Source organism: Anabrus simplex, chromosome 7 (assembly GCF_040414725.1).
Source record: "Anabrus simplex isolate iqAnaSimp1 chromosome 7, ASM4041472v1, whole genome shotgun sequence".
NCBI lineage: Eukaryota > Metazoa > Arthropoda > Insecta > Orthoptera > Tettigoniidae > Anabrus > Anabrus simplex.
Genome location: NC_090271.1, coordinates 157584311 through 157608527, shown reverse-complemented (window position 1 = coordinate 157608527; position 24217 = coordinate 157584311). Strand labels below are relative to the sequence as shown.

The following is a 24217-nucleotide window of genomic DNA, read 5'->3' as shown; positions in this document are numbered from 1 at the left end:
ATACTGAAAATCTCATCCTGACAGCCACTCTGCGGTCTGAAATCACACTGGTTTTCATCCAACTTACTATCAACCACTGATCGGACCCAGCTACCCCAAAATGACTGTGAACACCTTACCTGGTATACTGATCAATGAAATGCCTCAATAGTTGTTGCAGCCCTCCCTGTTTCCTTGTCGATAGATTAGTGCAATTACTGCTTTTGTCCAATCAGAAGGTACCTTACTAATATTCTCTGCTAATCTGTTTACTCTATGAAGATATTTCAAACCTGCCTTCCCACTGTATTTCACCATTTCAGGACTAATTTAATCTATTTCTGCTGCTATACGATGGAGTTCTATTTACCATCCTTTCCACTTCCTCAAGCATAATTTCACCAACATAATTGGCCTCCTCCCCATGAGTTTGGTTATTCGCAACCTGATCAAAAAGATTTCCTTTTACGTTGAGAAAATTTTCAGAATATTCCTTCCACACGTCCAGAGATTACGAGGGATCTGTTACGAGTTCACCTGATTTTCCTAAAACAATATTAATTTCCTATTTCCCTCCCTTTCTAAGATTCTTTATTACTGTCCAGAAAGGTTTCCCTGCCCCTTGACCTAACTTTTCCACTTTATTACCAAAATTTTCCCATAACCTTTTCTTGGATTCAACAATTATTTGTTTCACTCTGTTTCTTTCATCTACATAAAATTCCCTGCATGCACCAGTCCTTGTCTGGAGCCATTTCTGATACGCCTTCTTTTTATGTTTGCTTTTTTTCACATCTTTGCAGACGGTCGCATACCTGCCAACTTTTAGAAACCAAAAATAGGAAGATTTTTTAATTCTTGGATTTCATCACATATATTCCACCACTGTCTACGTGAAAAAAGGTCAGGATAAAAGGCATACTTATCTACAGTTACAATGCGAACTGACCATTAACTTTAAAATCTTAAACTAAGAAAACATAAAAATGGTTACAAGAAAATGTACCTAATCACTCTCATTTATGACACTTACATACGAATAATGTCACACCGACACACGGAACAAAATGCATACTACCATATTTTCTCGCGTAATTAACGCACTTTTTTGAAGAAAAATACAGGCGAAAACTTCGGATGCGATTCAAGGAATTCGGATATTTACAAAGTATTTACAATTCATTTACATTTAAAAGATACATCAAATATAATCCAAACACAATTGGTTCAACCCATTTGCAGTTGTCATTTGGCGTACAATTCCGGCGTGAGATTTTTTTCTGAAAAGTCAAATAGGGTACATCAGATAAGTTAGACACGTGGGTTTGAAGTACCGACACTGGAAAATGTTCTTCCCATTACGAGCTGACAATACGACCTGAATGACATACCGGCAAAAAAAAAAAGTCCAACACGAGAAGGGCTGGGCATCGAAGGAGGGACCCTGTTACACTACCCCAAACCGTTCGTATGCAATCTTGTACGAGTGACGTGTCCATCCAGCCTTTTTCTTGAATACGAACGTGGATCACTCGCAGAAATTTTGCTTTAGGCATTGGTTTTCATTTTAGAACAATGTCAGGTGCAAGCTTTCTGCCATCAGCTGTTACAGCAAGCATTGCAGTACATCGTTGTTTTTTTGCTTCCGGTAGCGCGTGCGATAACACTGTATGTTCTTTTCTTATCGATTGTTCGACTTTGTGGTATATGGAAACTGATTGGCGTCTGACCTGCGGTTCCTATAAGGGAGATAAAACATTCCTTCACTTTACGCTTCTCAATCACAAAGTGTTGAAAATGGTTGAAATCATTCGTCACTTTTTGGCATAATGTTGTTCTTCGAAGAGAAAGTCCATTTCTCTTCATAAAATTAATTCAGCCTCGGCTAACCTTCAAATACGAGACAATGATTCCACGTGCCGCGGCTATTTCTCATTCTTTAAAATGCAGCATTTTGTGAGAAACGGCTTATCCAACATTGCGTAACAAAATCATATAGTTAAGCAGATAATCCTCTACTTGCGGAAACTTGCCGCTTTTTGGTCCGCGAAATGCTTTGCGAGACTTGTTGGCCGCTTGAAGTACACTTTTGTTACCGCGGTAGCGCATGTTTCACTTGCTGCCCGCTGCTCTATTCCCGTATGTTTCGGCGTAACTGATCACCGCAAGTTCGTATGTTGCAGTATTAATTGAGTACTGTGGACTGACAAACAATTTTGAGATCACATAATGTCCCGTACGCGAAACACTCGGTGCGTCAAATTCCACTTTGGACCCAAAAATATTGGGATGTGTAAATTATGCAAGGGCGTCGATTACGGTACGCGAGAAAATACGGTAGTTTCCCTTAATAGCCGGTAAAATGTACAGAAATTTATAGACATCTCTGAACACTTGGAGATAACGTTTGTCATATTTTTTGGCCATAACGAGAAAAGAAAATACCAGAAACTGTCATAGAAATGCAAGGAAAAACACGTGGCCTACAACTCCGACGAAACTACTCACAGAAACAATGTTAATAGCGCGCGAACAACACAATAACAAACTCGTTCTTTCGTCCCGATTAACTGAGTCGTTAGCGCGCGCTAGCCTCTTGCTTGCAGGATGATTGCCGCCCCGAATCCCCAACTGTATCAAGCGCACACGCTGCTGTGGTGAGCGGGAAACACAATACACGAAGGCGACGGACGAAACACTCACGAAATAAAGCATCAAATACGCTTGAAAATTAGGTTTCGTTAATTACACAAGCACATAAGAATTTATCCTTTATTCTAAGGGAAGAGTATTGGCCGTACTAGAGGTTATATTAGTCAAAAATCGGAAGAAGTAAAAATAAATCGGAAAATCGGAAGACGAGTTAAAAACCGGAAAGTTTCCGGGTAAATCGGAAGGGTTGGCAGGTATGCGGTCGTTCCTAAGCATTCCCTTACTGTTTCTACTACAGTATCCCTGTATGCCACACCTTCTCTTTCTGTATCCTAAACCTGCTTACTCTCTGCTGTTTTGAACTTTTCACTAATCATGTCATGCACTTCTGTCTAATTTCCTTGTCCTGGATATTTTTTATCTTTATTTGTCTGCAGACTGACTTCAGTTTCTTTATCCTAGGCCTAGAGATACTTAGTTCTCTACAGATCAGATAGCAGCCTGTAAAATAAAATAAAATCAAGTACCCACACATTCCCAACAGATTTCTTGAATTCAAAGTAAGTCCACTAAATGATTCCGATTCTTATTAGCTTCCATACCTTTCCCACATTTACCCATTACATTCTCATACCCTTCAGTTCTATTTCCTGCTCTCACATCAAAATCACCCATTAGCAGTATTTTATCCTTGCTCCTGATCCTGACTATGGTGTCACTCAGTGCTACATAAAACCAATTTCCTTTGCATCTGCACCCTCACATGGTGAATAGACCGAGATTATTTTCATCCTAATTCCTCCAACTATGACATCTATCCAAATCATTCACTTATTTATATGTTTAACAGAAACTATACTGCATGCAATAATATTCCTGGTGAACAGTCTTACCCCAAACCGTGCCCTTTTCATTTCACTACCCGTCAAGAAAACTTTATAATCTTCTATCGCTTTCTTGTTATCTCCACTTTCCTATATATCATTAACTCCTAACACATCCAAACACATCCTCTTTGCTGACTCAGTCAGTTCTTCCATAAGCCTCATTAATATTTATGGTTTCCCATCGAATTTCATTTCGTTTGTTAAGCTGTTTCCAAGGAGTCCCTCGCCTGTCAAATGGAAGTGGTATTCCGTTACTCCCATAGGTCCGAGGCTTGCTTAAAATGTTCTTAGCTCAGTAAATTCTGTAAGCAGGATGCTACCCTACTTACTCATAGTCACGGTGAGGATCTCTGCATAACAGGTTAGGAACCACAGGCAGATTGTATAGCCCAAGGCTCCTGAACACAAGGAGGGCCAGGACTCAGAATATATCCAAGATGCCCACTCCTATTGCATATCAACTGGTATTCCGACTCTCAGGGTCATTTACCAGGTCACTCAGCCGTTGCTAATGGTTCACGAACTAGGATATGACTACAGCAACCTACACCACGAATCAGTCTCAAACTATAATAAAATAACAGAAATGAAATTATCTGGAATGAAAACAAATATTCTATAAAATTTGACATATATCTGTAAAATTCAAGAGTTCAAATATGCAAAGGTAACATGTACAGCTTAACTTGTGTGAACCATGCAAATGCGACTAACATGCACAGGCAGCATACAGCAAACAGGAAGTTACAGCACACAACTAGAGTATGGTCACTGCAGGACGAACAGAAATAAAATACACACGACACAAGAGACAAAACAATGAGTAATAACTTGAAGAAAACAATGTAAGTCTCCACCAGTGCATAAATTAAAACCAAATGATATTCATAAGAAATATGAATTTCTACCAATCAAAGCCACAACTATACTTGTAGTGTGAAAGCCACTTCCCCTATAAAAAGAACTACACAGGGTATAATTAACATCAGCAGCATTACAAGGCTATAAGGCAATAGATGGAAACATTCATTTAGAAGTAAAATTTTCTCTAATCTCATGTTATTAGTAATTTCTTCTCAATGCCAATCATTTACTAATACCCATAAAAACAATTTCCATCCAACAGATTCAGTGAAAGATATTAGAAACCACCCTCCTTTTGAGAACAAGCAAAGACTGACATCAAATGATTAATGAAAAATCTCACTTAGAAAACATATTTAAGAAAGTTTCCATTCATAATGCTCTTCTAAACATCATGCTTTCCCAACTAAAGATTTCTACTCATCAGAAACCATCTATCCCTTTGCGCTTTACTGAAACAAAATATAAATGACTCAGAAATTACATTTAATAATGAAACCATTCTCATGTAACATTCTCCGGAACACAAGTAATTGATTGAATTAAAATTTCCCACCAAACAATGCATGCTGAAATGCGCCAGAGGGTGGGTGGGCGGGTGGGGGCACTGAGGGGGGCGAGGCAGCGAGTGAGCGTACCGGGGGTCTTTAGGAAGGTCAGGTAACTGTCCTGGAACTTGCTCCAACCTGCCCCAGCTCCTCCACAGTCTGAAGAAGACACAACCTGCGCCTGCTGTTGTTGTGGTTGCTGCTGCTGTGCTGGCGGTGGTTGTGGTGTTGGTTGGGGTTGCTGCTGCTGTTGCTGAGGTATACTGACAGCAGGAGGTCCCGGAGTTGTCATCGTGGACTGTTTGCTGTCAACCGTCCCATCAATGCAAGGATCCTCCTCATCGCGGTCCTTGTGCGAGTGAGTGTAGTGGTACGTGAGGCCAGGGCGGGTCTTGTATCGGGCCCCACAAACTGAAACAGACTCCACCTCGTACCAACCCCTCAAGTATTGTGTGATGAGCCCGACTTGATATATTATGACGGACTCCATCTTACACAACCCTCTTAGACAAAAGCATGAAAAACAAACTACAACAGGAAGATAAATACAAAATGTCTAGTACAAATCAATTGAAAAGAAGTGTTAAATCAAGACAGCACTTGATGATAAAAGAATGTGCAATTGATAATAACCCATTGTTAAAGAATGGGATAAACTAGGAGAGACTTTTTTCTTTTTTTCTAACACATCTCTGATACCATATGAACTAAAAGTAAGATGACATGTGAGAATTTGAAAACACATGAAATGTTACAAAATGATTTTGCTTTAACTGGCTGGCCCAAAATCTGACTGGTAAGGAACAATAAAATTAAAAATTCCCTTTTATGGAATATATTCACATACAAGGAAATTACAGAGAAGAATAGTACGAAGGGGCAAATAAACTAGATTAAAGATGAAAAAACAAACTCTTTTGGGGACAGAACATTTAATACAGCTCCAACCAGGATACAACATAACAAATCATCAAATATATCAATGACAACTAGCTGTTTTGCATCAAGTGATGAAAGGATTTGTTTTATAAATGAAATGAGAGTATATTTTATGAAAAAGTTACTGAATGAGATTACGATATAATCAAACTAACAGAAGTCAATTATCTGATACAAAAATTATAAAGTTCCATGAAGACCCTCCTGTCCTTTCTTCCTAAAACAATATTATATTAGCAGAAAGCAATATATATTCAAATCATTCTTAAAACCCATCCCTATATTACATGTTAGCCTTTTAAAAGCTGTAACACAGAATTGATAAAACTGCGAAGTGTGTATAACCATTATACTGTTATTGTTCTTATCAGAGTATTATCAAATTCTTTCTTGACTCCATTTCTTTATTTTATTTAAATATCATGTCAGTTATAATTTTACTCCTTAACTTCCAGGGATGTGATGAAATTGAAGAAAACTCAAACTAAATTCCACTGAGCAATCATAGAAACACGTTTCTCAATTTATATTTTTGGGACCAAAAAAACAAAATTCTGCTAAATGAAATATACAAGCGGGGAGTAAATTTTTTGAACACTGGATACAGTGGTGATTTTGGACAAATATGTGCAATTTTACTAAATTTTAGGGACCACAAAAACATACAGTCTTTAGAAAGTGGAAGTTCTGCACCCATTATTGCATACAGTATGTCACTTTCTTATTCATACACAGCCCATTTCATTATAGAACATTCCATTTTTCTACTAAATTAAATTAAATTAAATTTTTCTATTAAATTCTATTAGATTATATTTTTATATAGTGGAGGTAATAGTGAGACATAAACATTCAGTGCACAAATTATTTCCTAGTGCAACTACAGTAGTCTGTGTATACAAAAGTAAACACTATTTGCACACCTAAATACAAGTCAATTTGTAATTCAGACACTAGCGTGGATGTACTTATTCGTTCGATAACCTTGAGCTCGGTGTAAGCAGTTGTGGAATGAGAATAGGTACTGTACAACAAAACAATAGTTGTGTTCCCCTGCAACCTACGAAAGTGTTCGTAGAAATGCCCAAGGGAAAGGAGCTTAGTTCTGAATTGAAACACACAATTATACATCCAGCACTTCGAAGAATCTCCTTAAGAAAAGTAAGACTAATTGTGAAGAAAAGCCATACAACAGTTAAATATGTCATGAATAAGTTTAAGTATGAATGATCAGTGAAGAATGTAACAAGAAAACCCAAATAAAGAAAGCTAAGTCCACAAGAAGAACAACCAATTTTGAGGAGAGTGAAAACCAACCCTTGTGTAAGTGCTCCTAAGCTGCAGGTAGAACTGGAAGTTACTACTGGGAAGAAAATGTCTACTGAGACGGTCTGCCAGGTATTACATAGACACTGTTACAATGTCAGACTACTAAGGAAGAGGCCCGATGTTAGTAAGAAGAACCATGCTGCAAGACTGCTTTTCGCAAAAGAACACCTGTATAAGGTCCACGAGTTGTGGAGTAATGTTATCTGGTCCAATGATACTAAAATCAATCTTTTTGGATCAAATGGTGCCCGAAGGGTATGGAGAAAAGTCAATACAGACAACAATGTGTTCAATATCATTCCACAGTGAAACATGGAGGTGGCTGAATTATGCTTTGTGGGTGTATGTTGCCTAAAGGTGTAAGGGAATATTCAATTTATTGAAGGCACAATGGGCAAAGTAATAAATAATGACATTTCTAAAGATCAATGTTAAACAAAGTGCTGAGAGAGTGGGAATGCTACCAACCTACATATTTCAACATGGTAATGACCCGAAACATACTGCTTCTCTAAACAAGGATTGGTTAATTTGGAACATTCAGAGACAATTGAAAATGCTTCCACAGTTTGCTGAACATTTATTGGCATTTTTGAAATCTAAGGTCCACAATAGAAATATTTCATTCAAAGAATAGTTTTAAAAAAGTGATGACTGAAGAGTAGTTCAGCATAAGCCATGAAGAGGCTTTTAAATTCCATGCAGTATTGATGTCAAGCTGTCATTAAAACCAAAGGCATCAGGATTGCTGCTATGTGGCATTTTATTTGTTTGTTAATTTATTTATTTAAAGTACTGGCATCTGTATGAATAACAATGCAGCATAAAAAGTACATCTTTTGCTATATTGTGTATTTTCTATTATACTAAGTTTCTAAATTTGGTATGGTATTGGAAAGAAATGTACCTGAAATATTTTTGTTAAAAGAAAAGTACAATAAAAATTATTTTGACTGTCTAAAGTATACAGTTCTTTTTACAAAATGAAAGTGTATGAATAAGAAAGTGACATTCTGTATATTTCTCAAGACAATAAAATATTTCCTTAATAAGACAGTTACTACTGAAGTACTTTATTTCTGGTAACATAAGTTATGCGCTATCAATTAATAAATGAGTAAAAAAACCACATAATCATTCAACAATGCATTATTAGTCACGTATACACAGTTATAATGTATTCTCAAATTTATCCTTGTGTTAGTTTTGCCACGGAAACCTAACAGAAGTGCATGCACGAGTGATGGGAGTAGTCAACAATAGAAATGTACAAATAGAAACTAAATGTGAAATCTACATAAAACTATGTTTTCCAAGAAACTTCAGGGGCTATCAGAGCTTTAAGACAGTAAAAACAACTTGTCACAAAGTTTTAAAAGTACAGCTGATCCCACGTCCAACCATCTACAGAAAATGAGGTGGGTAACACTCAATCTAAAATGAGAGGAAAAGCACATTTAAAGCAAAATTCTTTTTTTTTTTAAATTCACCTGTGTTGTGAAAAGGAAGTAGACAAGAGCAGGCACAAGAAAAAGAGATCTGCAAACAAACTGCTATAGTGGTGTAGCAACTATCTTACATCACCCCACTTCTATCACAGGAAAAGTAAAAGGAGCCCTGATGAAACATAAGGTTCATATGAAGTATTACAATCCAACAAAAAGTGCACAATGAGAAAGTGAAAAAGGGTATTTTAAGAAATCAAACAGTGCCTTCATTCAGCATTAAGGTTTCAATTTTTTTAAAAATGGAACAGTGTTGAAATTGCCTCAGTTTCATTTTAACAAATAAGTGTCATTTTATATTGAGTTAATGATTAAAAAAACTTGCTTTTGAAAGCATCGATCCAGAATTTATTTCTTTTAAATTTGTGGGTTGCGTTACTGCAGTCACAGCCTAGTTTGTGAATTATGGGCAATGGATGAGGTCTAGAAAGTGGTCCTGAGAGTCAGGATACTAGTTGCTAGGGAATAGGAGTGGGTATTCGGACATATTCTGAGTCATGGATCTCCTTGTGCTCAGACGTTGGGACTATATAAGACAGAGGAGACATTATCACTGTGACAGTGTCTAAATGGGGTAGCATCCTGCTTCACAGAATTTTCACCAAACATGCTACTGTTAATTAAGGTCAATCCAATCAATACTTGAATTACTCATGATGAGTTGCAATTGGTCAGTACATGTCTCAGCTTGCTTGAAGTCAACATCAGCCAACAAACAATGGTAAAGAATAATAATTCTCTTATAAACTAAAAAAGCCATACATAAAATGTACAATGAAAACATATGAACTTTCATGAGGATGACTTAAAATTAATGGTCCTTGAAAACAGTGGAATTCAATGCATATACATAAAATAATTAACCCTTCTTAGGAATTCTTAAAATTAATATTAAAAGAATGTCTTGTTAAAACACTGCCCATTAATTTGGTGATGAGTGCATGGATCCTCTATTAAAATATAAGGACTCGTTAGATCAATTAACATAAAGGAAGGTGTGCATTTTAATTTGTTTGCAAGCTGATGATGGCTTGAAACAAGCCAAAACATGTACTGACCAATTGTAACTCATCACAAGTAATACAAGTATTGATTAAGTTGGCCATAATTAAAATGTTACGTATTTTGCAACTGATGTCAATTCAGATTACAATTAAATATCTAACGGAATGATATAGGCAAGCCTCGGACCTATTGGAGTAACGTAGTACCTCCTCCATTTGACAGGCGAAGGACTCCTTGAAAACAACTTGCTGAATGAAATGGAATTACATGAAAAACTATTCATATTAATGGGGCTTATGGAAGAAACAAAGTAGAACTAGCTGAGTCAGCAAAGAGGAAGCATCTGGATGCCTTAGGAGTTAATGATATCTGGGTAAGGGGAGATAACGAGGAAGAGATAGAAGATTATGAAGTGTTCTTCACAAGTGTTAAAAAGCAAAGGGCAGAGTGTGGGTTAGGACTGTTCATCAGGAATACCATTGCATGCAACATAGTTTCTCTTAGTCACATAAATGAACGAATGATGTGGGTAGATTTGGCAGTTTTGGGAATTAGGACGAGAATTGTCTCAGTGTATTCACCATGTGAGGGTGTAGATGAGGATGAAGTTGACAAGTTTTATGAAGCATTGTGCAACATCATAGTCAGGGTAAACAGTAGGAATAGGATAGTGCTAATGGGTGATTTCAATGTAAGAGTTGGAAATAGAACTGAAGGGTATGAGAAGGTGGGTAAATGTGGGGAAGATATGGAAGCTAACAGGATTGGGAAATGTTTACTGGACTTCTGTGCTTTTTTTTTGCTAGCGGCTTTACGTCGCACCGACACAGATAGGTCTTATGGCGACGATGGGATAGGAAAGGCCTAGGAGTTGGAAGGAATCGGCCGTGGCCTTAATTAAGGTACAGCCCCAGCATTTGCCTGGTGTGAAAATGGGAAACCACGGAAAACCATCTTCAGGGCTGCCGATAGTGGGATTCGAACCTACTATCTCCCGGATGCAAGCTCACAGCCGCGCGCCTCTACGCGCACGGCCAACTCGCCCGGTGGACTTCTGTGCTAGTATGGGTTTAGCATGGGTTTAAAGCATAAGGGTACACATGGGAGGGTAGAAGCACCAGACCAGATCCATAATAGACTATATCATAACCAAGTATCTCTGGGCACAGAATAGAGAAAGAAAAATCTGTCTGCAAAGGAAATTAGACAGTAAATGGATATGATTAATGAAAAGTTCCAAACAATAGATAGAACAATAGGTGGCATACGGGGATGCTGTAGTAGAAATAGCAAGGGAATGCCTACTATTGGATTCAATAGTTTGGATAAGAGAGTTTAAACTTCTATAAAAAATGAATGTGTGAACCAATCTCAAACCAAATTGTACCAAATTACAACTCCATTCATTCTGCATTTAAAAGTAGGTATACAACCTTTTTTTGCCGTGTTTCCTTCTGCAAATGTTGTAATCAGAATGAAAAACAAAAAAGGATGTGTTTTTGTGGCATTCTACAAACCTCAAAGGTGCGTATTATCAAAATGCGTCATCCGAACATGATACAAATTTTGTGTGTCATAAACAAGATGTCCAACTTAAGAGTTTATTGGTATAGATTAAAAAGCTGTTACCACTCTAATTTGAAATGGGTTTCTCAGTTCTGCGAAGTTGGACAAAGCTGTGGTTAACATAATTACGAGAGCTGGACTTACTGTTTTCATAAACCATATTTATAGAAAACCTACCTGTACCCATTGATTATTATTTGAGAGGGGAATTGAGTGAACGCAAAGTAGATTCATTGGCATGGTTAATTTCTTTCGCAAATTCATTCCCAATTTTGCTGAACGTGCAGCCCCATTAAATGCTTTGAGAAGAAAGGATGCCAAATTTGAGTGGGGTGATGTCCAACGCGAAGCCTTCATGGACTTGAAATCTGCCTTATGTAATGCTCCGGTACTGGCTATGCCAGACTTTTCTAAACGCTTCATCCTTCAGACGGAAGCCTCTTCCTCAGGCATATCCGGTGTTCTTCTTCAGGAATTTCAAGAAGGGCGTCGTCCTATTTCTTATGCTTCACGTGCCCTGAATCCTGCTGAGCGAAATTATTCCATTTATGAGTTGGAAACCTTGGTGGTGTCTTCTTGTTAGAACGCTTCAGAATGTACCTGGAACATCTTCCTTTCGATCTGGAAACTAATAATCAGGCGTTGAGTTGGGTACTTGCCAAGCCGCGAAAGACCAGTCATCTAGCACGTTGGGCAGTGCGCATCTCAGCCTTCCAATTTGAAGCCCATCATATTCGTGGCACGGAAAACGTTGTGGCTGATGGCCTCAGTAGGATGTTCAATCCAGGCAGCTCTGACCCTCAATCAGAGTCAGCAGACTCATCTCCCGAAAAAGTATCAGCTTTTGTCAATGTAGTTCTCACTGACTCTCCTTTCCTTTTCAAGGATATAACCAAACATCAAGAGTTTCACTGACTCTCCTTTCCTTTTCAAGGATATAACCAAACATCAAGAGGACGATGCTGAATTAAAAGCTATTATCGACAGGATTAAATCCGGTGAGCATGTTAAGGCCCTACATCCTTAAGAATGGTGTACTGTGTTGTCCTGCTCGCGGTCGCAGAGACTCCAAAATTGTAGTCCCAACTAACCCGGTCCCGGCTCTCTTCAAATATTTTCATGAATCCCCAGTGGGCGGTCATCTGGGCGTTTTCAAAACAAGAGAGAAGATTCGTAACCACTTCATTTGGAAATCAATGGAAAATGAGATCCGTACCCTTGTCAAGTGCTGTAAGATTTGTAATATCAGCAAAACCCGCCCCCCAATACTCGTCTAGGTCTCTTGTCTTCTGAGCAAGCTTCTTGCCCAATGGAAAGACTATTCATAGACTACATCGGGCCCTTCCCGAGATCTCGGACTGGTCATCGTTTCATAGTTGTGTGTGTTGACGCCTTAACGCGTTTTACATGGCTGTTCCCCACTCGGATGGCTAACGCCAACACCACCATCTCGTGCTTGAAACAGATATTCGCCTCGTTTGGAACTTCTCAATTTTTGGCAAGTGATAACGTAAGAGCCTTTACTTCTGCCCAGTTTCGGAATTTCTGTTTTGATCTATCCATTGCTCATGTAACCACCACCCTGTATTACCCGAAGCCAAATTATGCTGAGAGGGTGAATCGTAACCTGCGATCTGCCCTCATCACTCCTCAGACCACTCCAAGTGGGATTCCTCATTAAATTGGTTGCCATTTCCATTTAACACCGCTGTCCATGAAAGCCACAAGCAAACCCCTGCTTCTTTAATGTTGGCTTTTACTCCGAATTCTCCTCTATCTAATCTGTGGTCAATTAATGATCTTCTGCCTGACGAGGCCAGCCCAGAAAAGATTCAAGCTAATTGGCACCGTGCACAAAAGAACTTGAAGGTTTATTACGCTAACGTCCAGCGTAATTACAACCATGGGCGAACAGTTCAACTGTTCTAAAAATCTTCAAGATCATAATTACGTATCAATTATATTAAATCGTATTATATATATATATATAGGTACATTTTCGTGAACTAAGCACATACTTGATCATTAATCTATCCTTTAATCTCCGTCAGTGTATGAAACTACAGCACTTGACATTGTAAACACTGCGCCGATCTTCTGGAGCTTGCAAGTTACTTCAGTTGAGCTGCTCGTCTTCGGCTTCTTCATAACTTTAGATCTTCATATTTGGATTGTGTTATGACTTTGTGCCTTACGGTGTATGCAGTCTGGCTCATTTAACTGTTCTCTGCTTTTTGTGAACATTGTGAGACAGTGCCAAACATTGCGTGTGCCGTGCTGATGCTCGGAAGATTACGCATTACTTCTTTTAATTGACTTACATCCCACTTCGTCTGAATTTTACAGTGCCTACCCCCGTCATTTTTATATCGCCTCTTCAACTGATATTGTGTGGACTTGACCGTTAACTTCTTTCTTACTTATGCATTGTTTTTCGAGTTATAATCGGCTGATGATGACCCAGACTGGGGTCGAAACCGGTACCATTTCCACTTTTAATTAAATAAGAATGTAATCTCTACATCTCTTATTTACTTGTATTGAATAGGTTGAACTACCATATTTATTATTTCAATTTAACTACAAACTACGGTGTCATAAAACAGAAGAAATAGACAAAATTTGACCCAAAGTGGTGAAATATAGTGAAGAGCCAGGGATAATGTTACTGGTTTTACATCTCACTGATTACTTTTACGGTTTTGGGAGACACAGTGCTGGAATTTTGTTTCACAGGAGGGAAGGCAGGGATAAATGGCTTCATAGAGAGAATTAGCATCAGACTGGGGCAGTGCAGTTATATTTGTAAGTAAAATGGTCATTCTGCAGCACGCTGACTGGGTAGATAAATAAAGACTGAAAGTGGTAGCGTTCTACTCCTAAAATTTATTAACTACTTATTTAATCTACATATTAACACACAGGCTTATGAAGAACACAACTTACATTCATAGAGCAGGACACACATTTACACAGTTTGCGCTCTCTCACTCTTCTCACTGTTCATTCACACAAATTCATTCAGTCTTCAGTCCACTACAATCTCACTTAGTCACTCAGTTTCTTGTTGTCACTGTCACAGTCCACAGTTTGCTCACATCAGTCTTGCAGTTCGGGATGGTATTCGCCGTCCAGAAACTCCGGCAGAGCTCTGTTCATAGCCCTATGCCAGTACCCAGTGTCCTCTACCAAACGGCACCAAAACACGCAAAGTTCTTCCAAAGCAGCCAGCCCCAGGGACACACACACAATGTCAGGCATACAGAACGAGTCCTCAGCTCTAATAGGCAAACACTCCAAATGACTGGTGGACTAGGCTCAGACTGTAACTCCCACACAGACCGACTACACTCCTCGCTCTCCTCTGCTTACTGGCTGGGATCACACGGAACTCACTCGTACTGTAGCACTCTCCACTCTCCTTTGCTTACTGGTTGAGCTCCAACTGAGCTCCTTACTAACTCATTATGTCTGCACCCCTGGAGGTCTCCAAAGATGCAATGACCAAGGACAGCACTTGCAGCGGTGGCTGTTCAAAGCGTGCCGGCCCTCTTCTAACAGGCTGGCTGTGCAGCGGGTAGTGAGGTTAGGGCGGTCGACGTTACACTTGGACTGGGCCACAAGGGATCGCTCTCTCTCCAGTCCTGCTCCACCAAACAGCGAACATGCCACACTGCTGATTGATCTGATTGGGTGGCCACTACTTTCCCAAGGGGGATTCACTGGGCCCAGTCAATGATGTTCTCATTCTTGGTGATAATCCTCAGGTCCTTACACGGTGGTCAAAGCTATCCTGGCTTTCCCTCATTTGCACTTTTGTCTATTGTTTGGGACCACGTGCCTTCGTAGTCCACCGGTGTGATGTACGGGACTGACTCACACGTCTCGGACTTGGCCCTGTTGAGTCTCCTCTTCTTCAGAGGTGCCAAACCCAATGTTCATGCTGGCATGCTGCTTCATGCCAGAACAAGTGTCCTGGTTAGGTAGCACACCCTCGTTTACTGGTCGTCTGCTCAGACTTCATTGGTGCTCCGTCTCCTAGTGGGAGTTCTTCCAGCCGTGTCACTGCCATCGCTGCCTCTCTCTCCTGGGATATTGTCAGAGCCCGCTCGGGGTTCTGCTTCTCGCCGAGCATCCTCCCTGGACGGATCTCAGTGACGTACAGCCTACTGTAGGTGTCAGCCACCTCATAACTGGTGTCTCCTCAGGGCACCTCGTCCACAATCACGTTGCCCAATCGCTCGATCTCGGCATTCAATACCCGCAGTGATCTATCGGCGCACTGAGTCCTTTCCTTAAACTAAATTCTATAGGCTACTCTCGGAGGACACCGCAGCGCCCATCGAATACTCCTACAATCTCCTCGTAGGTCAAACCTGGCTGGGGACTGCGCCGTTCTTACACCTTCTGTCCATGTAGTCCAGTGATCGAGTATTCGGTTCCCTCCTCTGACGTCAATCTGGTCTCGAACTGGGTCCGGCATGTTCCCTAGGAAGTGATCCCGTTTTACCGTGGAGTTACTACCTTCATGCCACCGGGGCCATCATCACGACTGGTGGGCTTCAGTCGGGTCTCCATGGCCGTTGCACTCTCACACACGGCACTCACTTCCTCCGCTGGGCCTTGAACTCCGGACTCCACGACTACGAGCATTATTTCAGACCAATTCTCATCCAGTTCGTTGTCATCCTGCACAACATCACTCTTCACCTCGGTGAGAGAGCACACTTCATTTCCTGACTTATCTGTCCACACTTCAGTTCATTTAAATCCGATTTTGGTTGTTGGTTTCAATTGTTCCCTTGGAGATCTTGGTGGGAGTGGACACAGCCTGAAGTCTTTTCAGGCCCCAAGCCTGTAATCTATGCCGGTATCACAACAGGGCAGGGCATGGGCTGAACACGCACTTTGTTCTCCAAGAGCTTGTCACGAACCTCCACGAGATTGCCATGGATGTGTAGCAGGAGCTTTTCAAAAGCTGGATTCTGCTCCAGGTGACCACGAATAGCCTTACGCATAATTTTCTTGCCCATCAGAACTACAGCTGTGCCTCGCAAGCTCATATGGATCTGTTGCATCTGCTTTGAGCCAAAATTGTCTGAGCCCCCAAGGAAATATTTTGGATAGTCATCCAAAAGTTGAATCAATTTCATGAAATAGTTGAACTTCCAAGTGGCTATGTCATCCCTACCCATCGTGTGCATGTAAGAGAGAGTTTAAGGACCTAGCAAAACCACAGGATTGATTCTGATTTTCAAGTTTCCTTCAAGTTAACTTTCTGGTGGTTATGAATAGATATCTTTTGTGCTAATAAATTATTCAACAACTATAAGTTAATTAAAACTTTTTACTAGTAGTTTTAAAATGACACAGGTAGGTCTTATGGTGACAATGGGAAAGGGCTAGGAGTGGGAAGAAAGCAACCGTGGCCATAATTAAAGTACAGCTCAAGTATTTACTGCCTGGTGTGAAAATGGGAAACCATGGCTTCTGGGCAGCTAACAGTGGAGTTCAAACCCACTATCTCAGAAATGTAAGCTGATAGCTACGTGACCCACAACACGTTGCCACTTGCTTGGTAACTGAAACCTTGCCTTGGAAATTACCTCTTATATTAACTACAACAGCAACAAGGCTACCTAGCTGAGGCAGAAAAGGCACGTTCAGTTCTTTCGGGACTGGGCTTGATTCCTGGACAGGAAATTGAAAAATTTATAAATGAGACTTCACTTCTAAAGTAATACATGGCTCTGCAATTCATTCAGCCCACAACAGAGTACTAGGTTAATTCCTAGAGTCAATGGTGGCTGTCCAAAGCACCTGTTACGTCAAGCCACCAAGTTACTGAGCTGTATATATCTGAAGCATTCTGCACTTCTATCATACAGAAATTCAAATCACAGACATACACTGACTGACAGAGCAAATGCAACACCAAGAAGGAGTGGTCAGAACTTTATGCCAATTGCAGGGTAGACTGACGTCACTGAGGTATGCCCATGATGTGAAATGCGCCGCTGTGCTGCGCATGTAGCGAACGATAAATGGGACACGGCGTTGGCGAATGGCCCACTTCGTACCGTGATTTCTCAGCCGACAATCATTGTAGAACGTGTTGTCGTGTGCCACAGGACACGTGTATAGCTAAGAATGCCAGGCCGCCATCAACGGAGGCATTTCCAGCAAACAGACGACTTTACGAGGGGTATGGTGATCGGGCTGAGAAGGGCAGGTTGGTCGCATCGTCAAATCGCAGCCGATACCCATAGGGATGTGTCCACGGTGCAGCGCCTGTGGCGAAGATGGTTGGCGCAGGGACATGTGGCACGTGCGAGGGGTCCAGGCGCAGCCCGAGTGACGTCAGCACGCAAGGATCGGCGCATCCGCCGCCAAGCGGTGGCAGCCCCGCACACCACGTCAACCGCCATTCTTCAGCATGTGCAAGACACCCTGGCTGTTCCAATATCGACCAGAACAATTTCCCGTCGATTGGTTGAAGGAGGCCTGCACTCCCGGCGTCCGCTCAGAAGACTACCATTGACTCCACAGCATAGACGTGCACGCCTGGCATGATGCCGGGCTAGAGCGACTTGGATGAGGGAATGGCGGAACGTCGTGTTCTCCGATGAGTCACGCTTCTGTTCTGTCAGTGATAGTCACCGCAGACGAGTGTGGCGTCGGCGTGGAGAAAGGTCAAATCCGGCAGTAACTGTGGAGCGCCCTACCGCTAGACAACGCGGCATCATGGTTTGGGGCGCTATTGTGTATGATTCCACGTCACCTCTAGTGCGTATTCAAGGCACATTAAATGCCCACCGCTACGTGCAGCATGTGCTGCGGCCGGTGGCACTCCCGTACCTTCAGGGGCTGCCCAATGCTCTGTTTCAGCAGGATAATGCCCACCCACACACTGCTCGCATCTCCCAACAGGCTCTACGAGGTGTACAGATGCTTCCGTGGCCAGGGTACTCTCCGGATCTCTCACCAATCGAACACGTGTGGGATCTCATTGGACGCCGTTTGCAAACTCTGCCCCAGCCTCGTACGGACGACCAACTGTGGCAAATGGTTGACAGAGAATGGAGAACCATCCCTCAGGACACCATCCGCACTCTTATTGACTCTGTACCTCGACGTGTTTCTGCGTGCATCGCCGCTCGCGGTGGTCCTACATCCTACTGAGTCGATGCCGTGCGCATTGTGTAACCTGCATATCGGTTTGAAATAAACATCAATTATTCTTCCGTGCCGACTCTGTTTTTTCCCCAACTTTCATCCCTTTCGAACCACTCCTCCTTGGTGTTGCATTTGCTCTGTCAGTCAGTGTACATGATGTTTATGATGATTATGATTATTAGAACAGAAAGAGATGAGAAACTCACCCAGTGAAATACAGAAATGATAATGGAAGCATATCAGTACTACTATCAGTAGTAACTGGTACTGCTGAGCAACACTTAAGTATGGCACAAGTGCATTTACATGCAGTGCGCACAAGTTCCGTCCATAGCAATAAAACACAACAAATTAAAACAACTACCTGTACAAAGCAACTTTGATTTAGCCATACCAGCTATTTTGTTATAGAACATAAATGGTTACTTTTGCCTTCATCTGAATGGCCAAGGATACGGTAGGAAAAGATGCCAGGTATTTAAAAAAAAAAGTACTATTCTAGCACATTCCTGGAAATGGTAGAAACGGCATTTAGACGATGTCTACGGTTAAACAATGCCTAAGTATGGCTGCCGCATTGTAGAGACGTCATTTATCACTTAGACACTGTCTAAAACCGATGTTCAACCGGTCATGTTTAAACATTGCCGAGAGCACTGTTTAACCTCAAATGACAAGAGTGAATCACAATCAGAGGTTATGTACCGTGAAATACGTAATTTGTATTATCATGTTGAGACGATTCCGGGAAGAAAGGTTAGTCCGACAGCCTCTCTGTGGGTCGCCCGCTGCTAAATCGCAGCAATTCGTTTGACATGCACGGGGAGATAATCATAAAATAAGGTTTCGCTTTTCGAGAGACTTGTTTCTTGAGAGTGACAAAGTGACAGTCCGGTAACTGTCAACTTGAATACAATTCTTAGCAAGCGATATATTTTATTATTTACATCGGGTAATTTCCATGGAATTATAGGTCACTTCGACTACATACATATCACAATTACGTGTACCGATCGTCTGAGGGCTGTCACATACATCAACCGGGAGAGATTCACTTATATTTACTGCCAAGTAAACACACATAATAGTGAAAACTAAAAAGTAGGTTGTATGGGATTTTTATATATATAATCACATAGGTTTTCGGCAACTATCAGATAGGAAAAGGCAAGTGGTGGTGATTAGCGTTTAAAGAGGACTGGGGAAGAAGAGCCGTGGCCATAATAACAGCCCTAGTATTTGCCTGGTGTAAAAATAGGGAAACTACGGAAAACAATCTTCACGGCTGCCGATGATGCATTTCAAATCTACGATCTCCAGAATGCAAGCTACATCTATATGGCCCGTACAACACACTCGGTTACACATTACTATTGCTTCATCTTCTCTTCATCGAAGCTACCGTATTTATGAGTAAATTACACTCAGTGTAACAACACTATAATGAAAGCTACAGTTCCCCGTACGGTGGCGTGTCGCTTTAATGTCGATAATATTATGAGATTTAATTTGCACCGAAAGCGATACTCGTAAGTCATGCTCATGTTTAGCCATATTTGAGTAATGTGTAGGAAGACAAACAGCTGACTGGCATTCGGCGCGCGCACCGACGAATTTCATTGGTTGCGACAAGCAAAAAGTTGCATGAAAGATACTTCTGTCTCCATTTTCAAACCAATATTGAAATTTTAAGGGATGTTTATTTAAACATCGACTGAACATTGTTTATGCAATGGAAGATCGTGAATGATTTAGACGTTGTTTAGGTAGACGATGTCTAAGGCTTAAAACTAGTCATCGTTTCTGCAATCGGCCCAGAAAATTCTTAACTCAACATGAAAGGAGAAACACTAAATGCCTTTTCTCTAATCTCAGAGCCAGTAATTTATCAAATACTGACAACACTGATATTCCCTATCAGGTTCTAATATATCCATTTTACTATTTCTTCTTCTTCTTCTTCTTCTTCTTCTTCTTCTACTTCTTCTTCTTCACGGGGCCTATAAATATTAGTTCCTAATTAGCATCGACCTCTAAGATCTTTTGCTACCATGTTTTTCCTTCATTCCCACCTAGATATACCTGCTGCCTTCACAAAGCTGCAGGTTGTTCTTATTGGGCCTTCTTTGATTTTTTCTCTCTCTTCACTGGGTAGTCCTAGAGTGGAGAGTCCGATTCTACCCAGCGCCTCACATTTGAAAAGTATGTGTTCAGCTGATTCCTCTGCTTCATTGCATTTCCTACATATATTGTCTCTTATTACTCCAATTCTATGTAGGTATTTTTTTCAGATTGCAGTGTCCTGTCAACAGTCCTACTACCCATCTTATATTTTCTCTGCTGAGTTTCAACAGTTTTTTAGTATGCTTCTTGCTTGGTCTTTTTATCAGTTCCTTTGCAAGCCTGCATCCTGGAGTATTTTTTCCAGTTCTCCATTTGTTTCTTTTGTACCCATTTTCCTATGTAGTGTCAGGCTTGTCCATAGGAAATCCCGCATACAAGTTCTGGGCCGACAAAATGTGTTTCTGCCCCTTTCCTGGCCAGTTTATCTGCCTTTTCATTTCCTTCTATACCTGTATACCCTGGTACCCATATTATTTTGACAACATTGTACTTTGAGAGCTTCAGGAGAAGTGAATGGCAATACCAGACAATTCTGGATATTATCTGGACAGCTTCTAGTGCCTTAATGGCCGCTTGGCTGTCATTAAAAATGAAAATGTTCTTATTCCTACAGTTCATTTTCAGATTTTCTTCAAGACATGTTGTGATAGCTATCACTTCAGCTTGAAAGACTGTAATGTGTTTGCCCAAGCTCATCTGGATTGATCTATCAGGTCTTCCTCCGTTGATCCCTCCTGCTGTGCCATCCACAGTCTTTGAGCCATCAGTTCACCACACTATATCTTCTTTTTCAGTATTACATTTGTTGATATCCCAATCTTCTTTTTTTATTATCTGGGTCTCAAATGGTTTTCCGAAGTTGTACTTTGGTATTATATGATCAGAAGGCATGTGTAGAACTTCCTCTGTTATTACTCTGTTAATTTTACATTGTCCTAGATGGGGTCTTTGTGCATTCCAGCACTCTGATTGTGTCAATCTATATGAACTCATTCTAGCCTGTCCTTTTATGCAATTGCATAGTGATGGGAGGTCTAGTAAAGTATTCACGGCATTTTACTATATACTAATGAGAGTCTCTGCAAATAACCTCAGCCATATTGGTGGGGTTAACTTCCAATAAGTAACCAGGGGAATTTGACCCCTACAGAGCGCGTTCCCAGGTGGCGGATAGGGGGCCCATACAGTATGTAGGGCTGGTTGAAATACCCAAAACAACCTGCGGACCAACAGGCAGCCAAGTTCCTGGAGGCTTTACAGTACTGGGACACACTCTCTCTCTCTCTCTCTCTCTCTCTCTCTCTCTCTCTCTCTCTCTATCTCTCTCTCTCTCTCTCTCTCTCTCTCTCTCTCTCTCTCTCTATCTCTCTCTCTCTCTCTCCAGGGGTCAAAAATATGGAGTTACTGGTGAAGACCTCAAAGGCATCTACGGTGGAGAAGATGTGCTTTGGTACAGTGGATATGGCAGAAGAGGAAGCTCAGGTACTGGGGATTAATACAAGTGGGATTAATACAAGTACAAAATCGCCCAGCGGTTAAGCAGGCGGAAGAGGAACCGATATAATAACCCTGGTTCCCAACGGCTGTGCTAGCGAAAGAAGCTATGCCAGACAGACTGGCTACAAAGGCGCAACTCAAGTTTTGTGGAGTCTGCAGTAGTTCCTTGCAGTTCCAGTGCTTGACCCCCCCATGTCTCATGCTATAGGTGCGCGGTGAATGGCTTGGGAATCATAGTGTATCGGCCACTTCCTGGCAAGTTGTAGTCTACCTTAAACAAAGTCACGCCAATGGCAATTTCACTTGCTATTCAAAAGTCCAATGGCGATGCGATAAGGATGGTGAGAGCAGGTTTTGGGTGAATCTGGAAGCTTCTTGTCTGGACCTGCATGTTGGTGATAGATGTGTGATGGTCACCTTCCTGAGAACCTGTGACTACTCACGGATCCGGTACTGCATCTATGACTGGGCAGGCATATTTAGGATCACACTGCCCACCCCAAAGATGGAAGGCCCTAGAAAATGTGGGCTAAACATCGGTAGTCACATTCGAACTTGTCTGGAAAACTGCACTCAAGGGCGGCCCGAATTCATGCGGTCAAAATCAATTGAAAATGAAGTACACAACTTTAACTGTACGCACGCTACTTGACCTGGAAGGATAATAATAGGCCCGAAAGGAGGACAGCTCTTATTACCAGGAGCTAGCAAGGCTAAATATTGAGATCGCTGCTCTGAGCGAAACAAGACTATCAGGTGAAGGACAAATCAGTGAAGCACGTACCGGACACAATCTTTTGGAAAGGAAGGGAGGAAGGAGAAATTCATATTCATGGTGTTGGTTTTACGGTCAAAACAAAGTTAGTGTTTGAACATCAACTCACATCGACTGCAGTAAATGAAAGGCTTATGACCCTGCGTGTGCCTCTTTCTACGGATAGTGCAACTACATTTATTTCCGCCAATGCTCCTACTCTCAAAGATGAGGAAGATACAAAAATCAGTTCTAGTAACATCTGAACATAGCTTTCACCAAGATACCTGCAACAGATAAGATCTTATTGCTTGGCGACTTCAACGCTAGAGTGGGTAACGATAACCGGCTATGGGAAGATGTCATGGGAAATCAAGGTGCTGGGAATCACAATTCAAATGATCTATTTTTACTTGGCCTGTGTGCTGAACATGAACTGTTTATCACAAATACAAAATTCCGACTTCCCAACCATTCAAAACTACATGGATGTACCCTCGATCCAAGCACTGGCACCTCACTGACTATGTCATTACCAGGCAACGTGACAGAAGAGATATTCTGATTACAAAGACTGCTAGAAACATTGATGACTGTTGGACAGACCATAAACTACTTCTTAGTCGACTCAGGATTACTATCCATCAGAAACCACGTGTCCATCTCTCGCATCCTTCCTGAAGAAAATTCAACACTGTCAATGAGGCTGTTGCCTCTGAATACCAGAATTCAATTTTAAACCACTTGTCAACAACCCAGTCAACAATAATGACGCAGATTGTGAATGGATCACACTTTAAAAAAATCATCAAGCAATCTATTGGCTTTGAGAAAAGGAAAGGACAAGACTGGTTTGATGATAATAATGAAGCCATAATCAACATTATCAATGTCAAGCGGGATGGCTTTTTATCCTCCGTACAAGACCCACCTTCTCAGTTGAAGAGGTCACGTTTTCAAAAGCTGAAGCAGAAATGTCAGGCAAAAATCAGGGAAATAAACAACTAGTGGCAACAAAAAGCCAAAGAACTACAAAACTTGTCAGATGCCAGGGACCTGCGTAATAATGCTGGACTAAAACAGATTTATGGACCTGTCCAAGTTTCGTTGGGAAATTTGAAAGATGCCGACAACACCACCATTCTTACACACAATTAAGACATTCTAAGATGGTGGAAAGAGCACTTCAATTTACTTTTAAACTGCAGTTCCACTGCTGCTGAAAATTTTCTTCAGCATGTCCCACAACATCCTATGCAACCTTGGACGTCAATGCCACCAACCTTTCATGAATATAACAAAGCTCTTCTCAGCCTCAAACATAGAAAGGCTCCTGGACTGGAGAATATTCTTCTAGAACTCATTCTTAAAGGAGGCCTACCTCTCAAAACG

At 41.2% G+C, this 24217-nt stretch overlaps 1 protein-coding gene across 3 annotated transcripts in view; it reads right to left on the bottom strand.

The window, feature by feature from the left end:
• Nucleotides 1-24217, bottom strand: part of LOC136877390 (zinc finger protein ubi-d4) — a 570041-nt gene that overhangs the window by 305147 nt on the left and 240677 nt on the right. For 2 of the 3 annotated variants that reach the window (XM_067151392.2, XM_067151394.2), the window contains exon 6: nt 5021-5341. In XM_067151392.2, the coding sequence (XP_067007493.2) occupies nt 5021-5341 (321 nt within the window). The remainder of the gene's footprint in view (nt 1-5020; nt 5342-24217) is intronic. The other variant, XM_067151393.2, reaches the window with a different exon arrangement.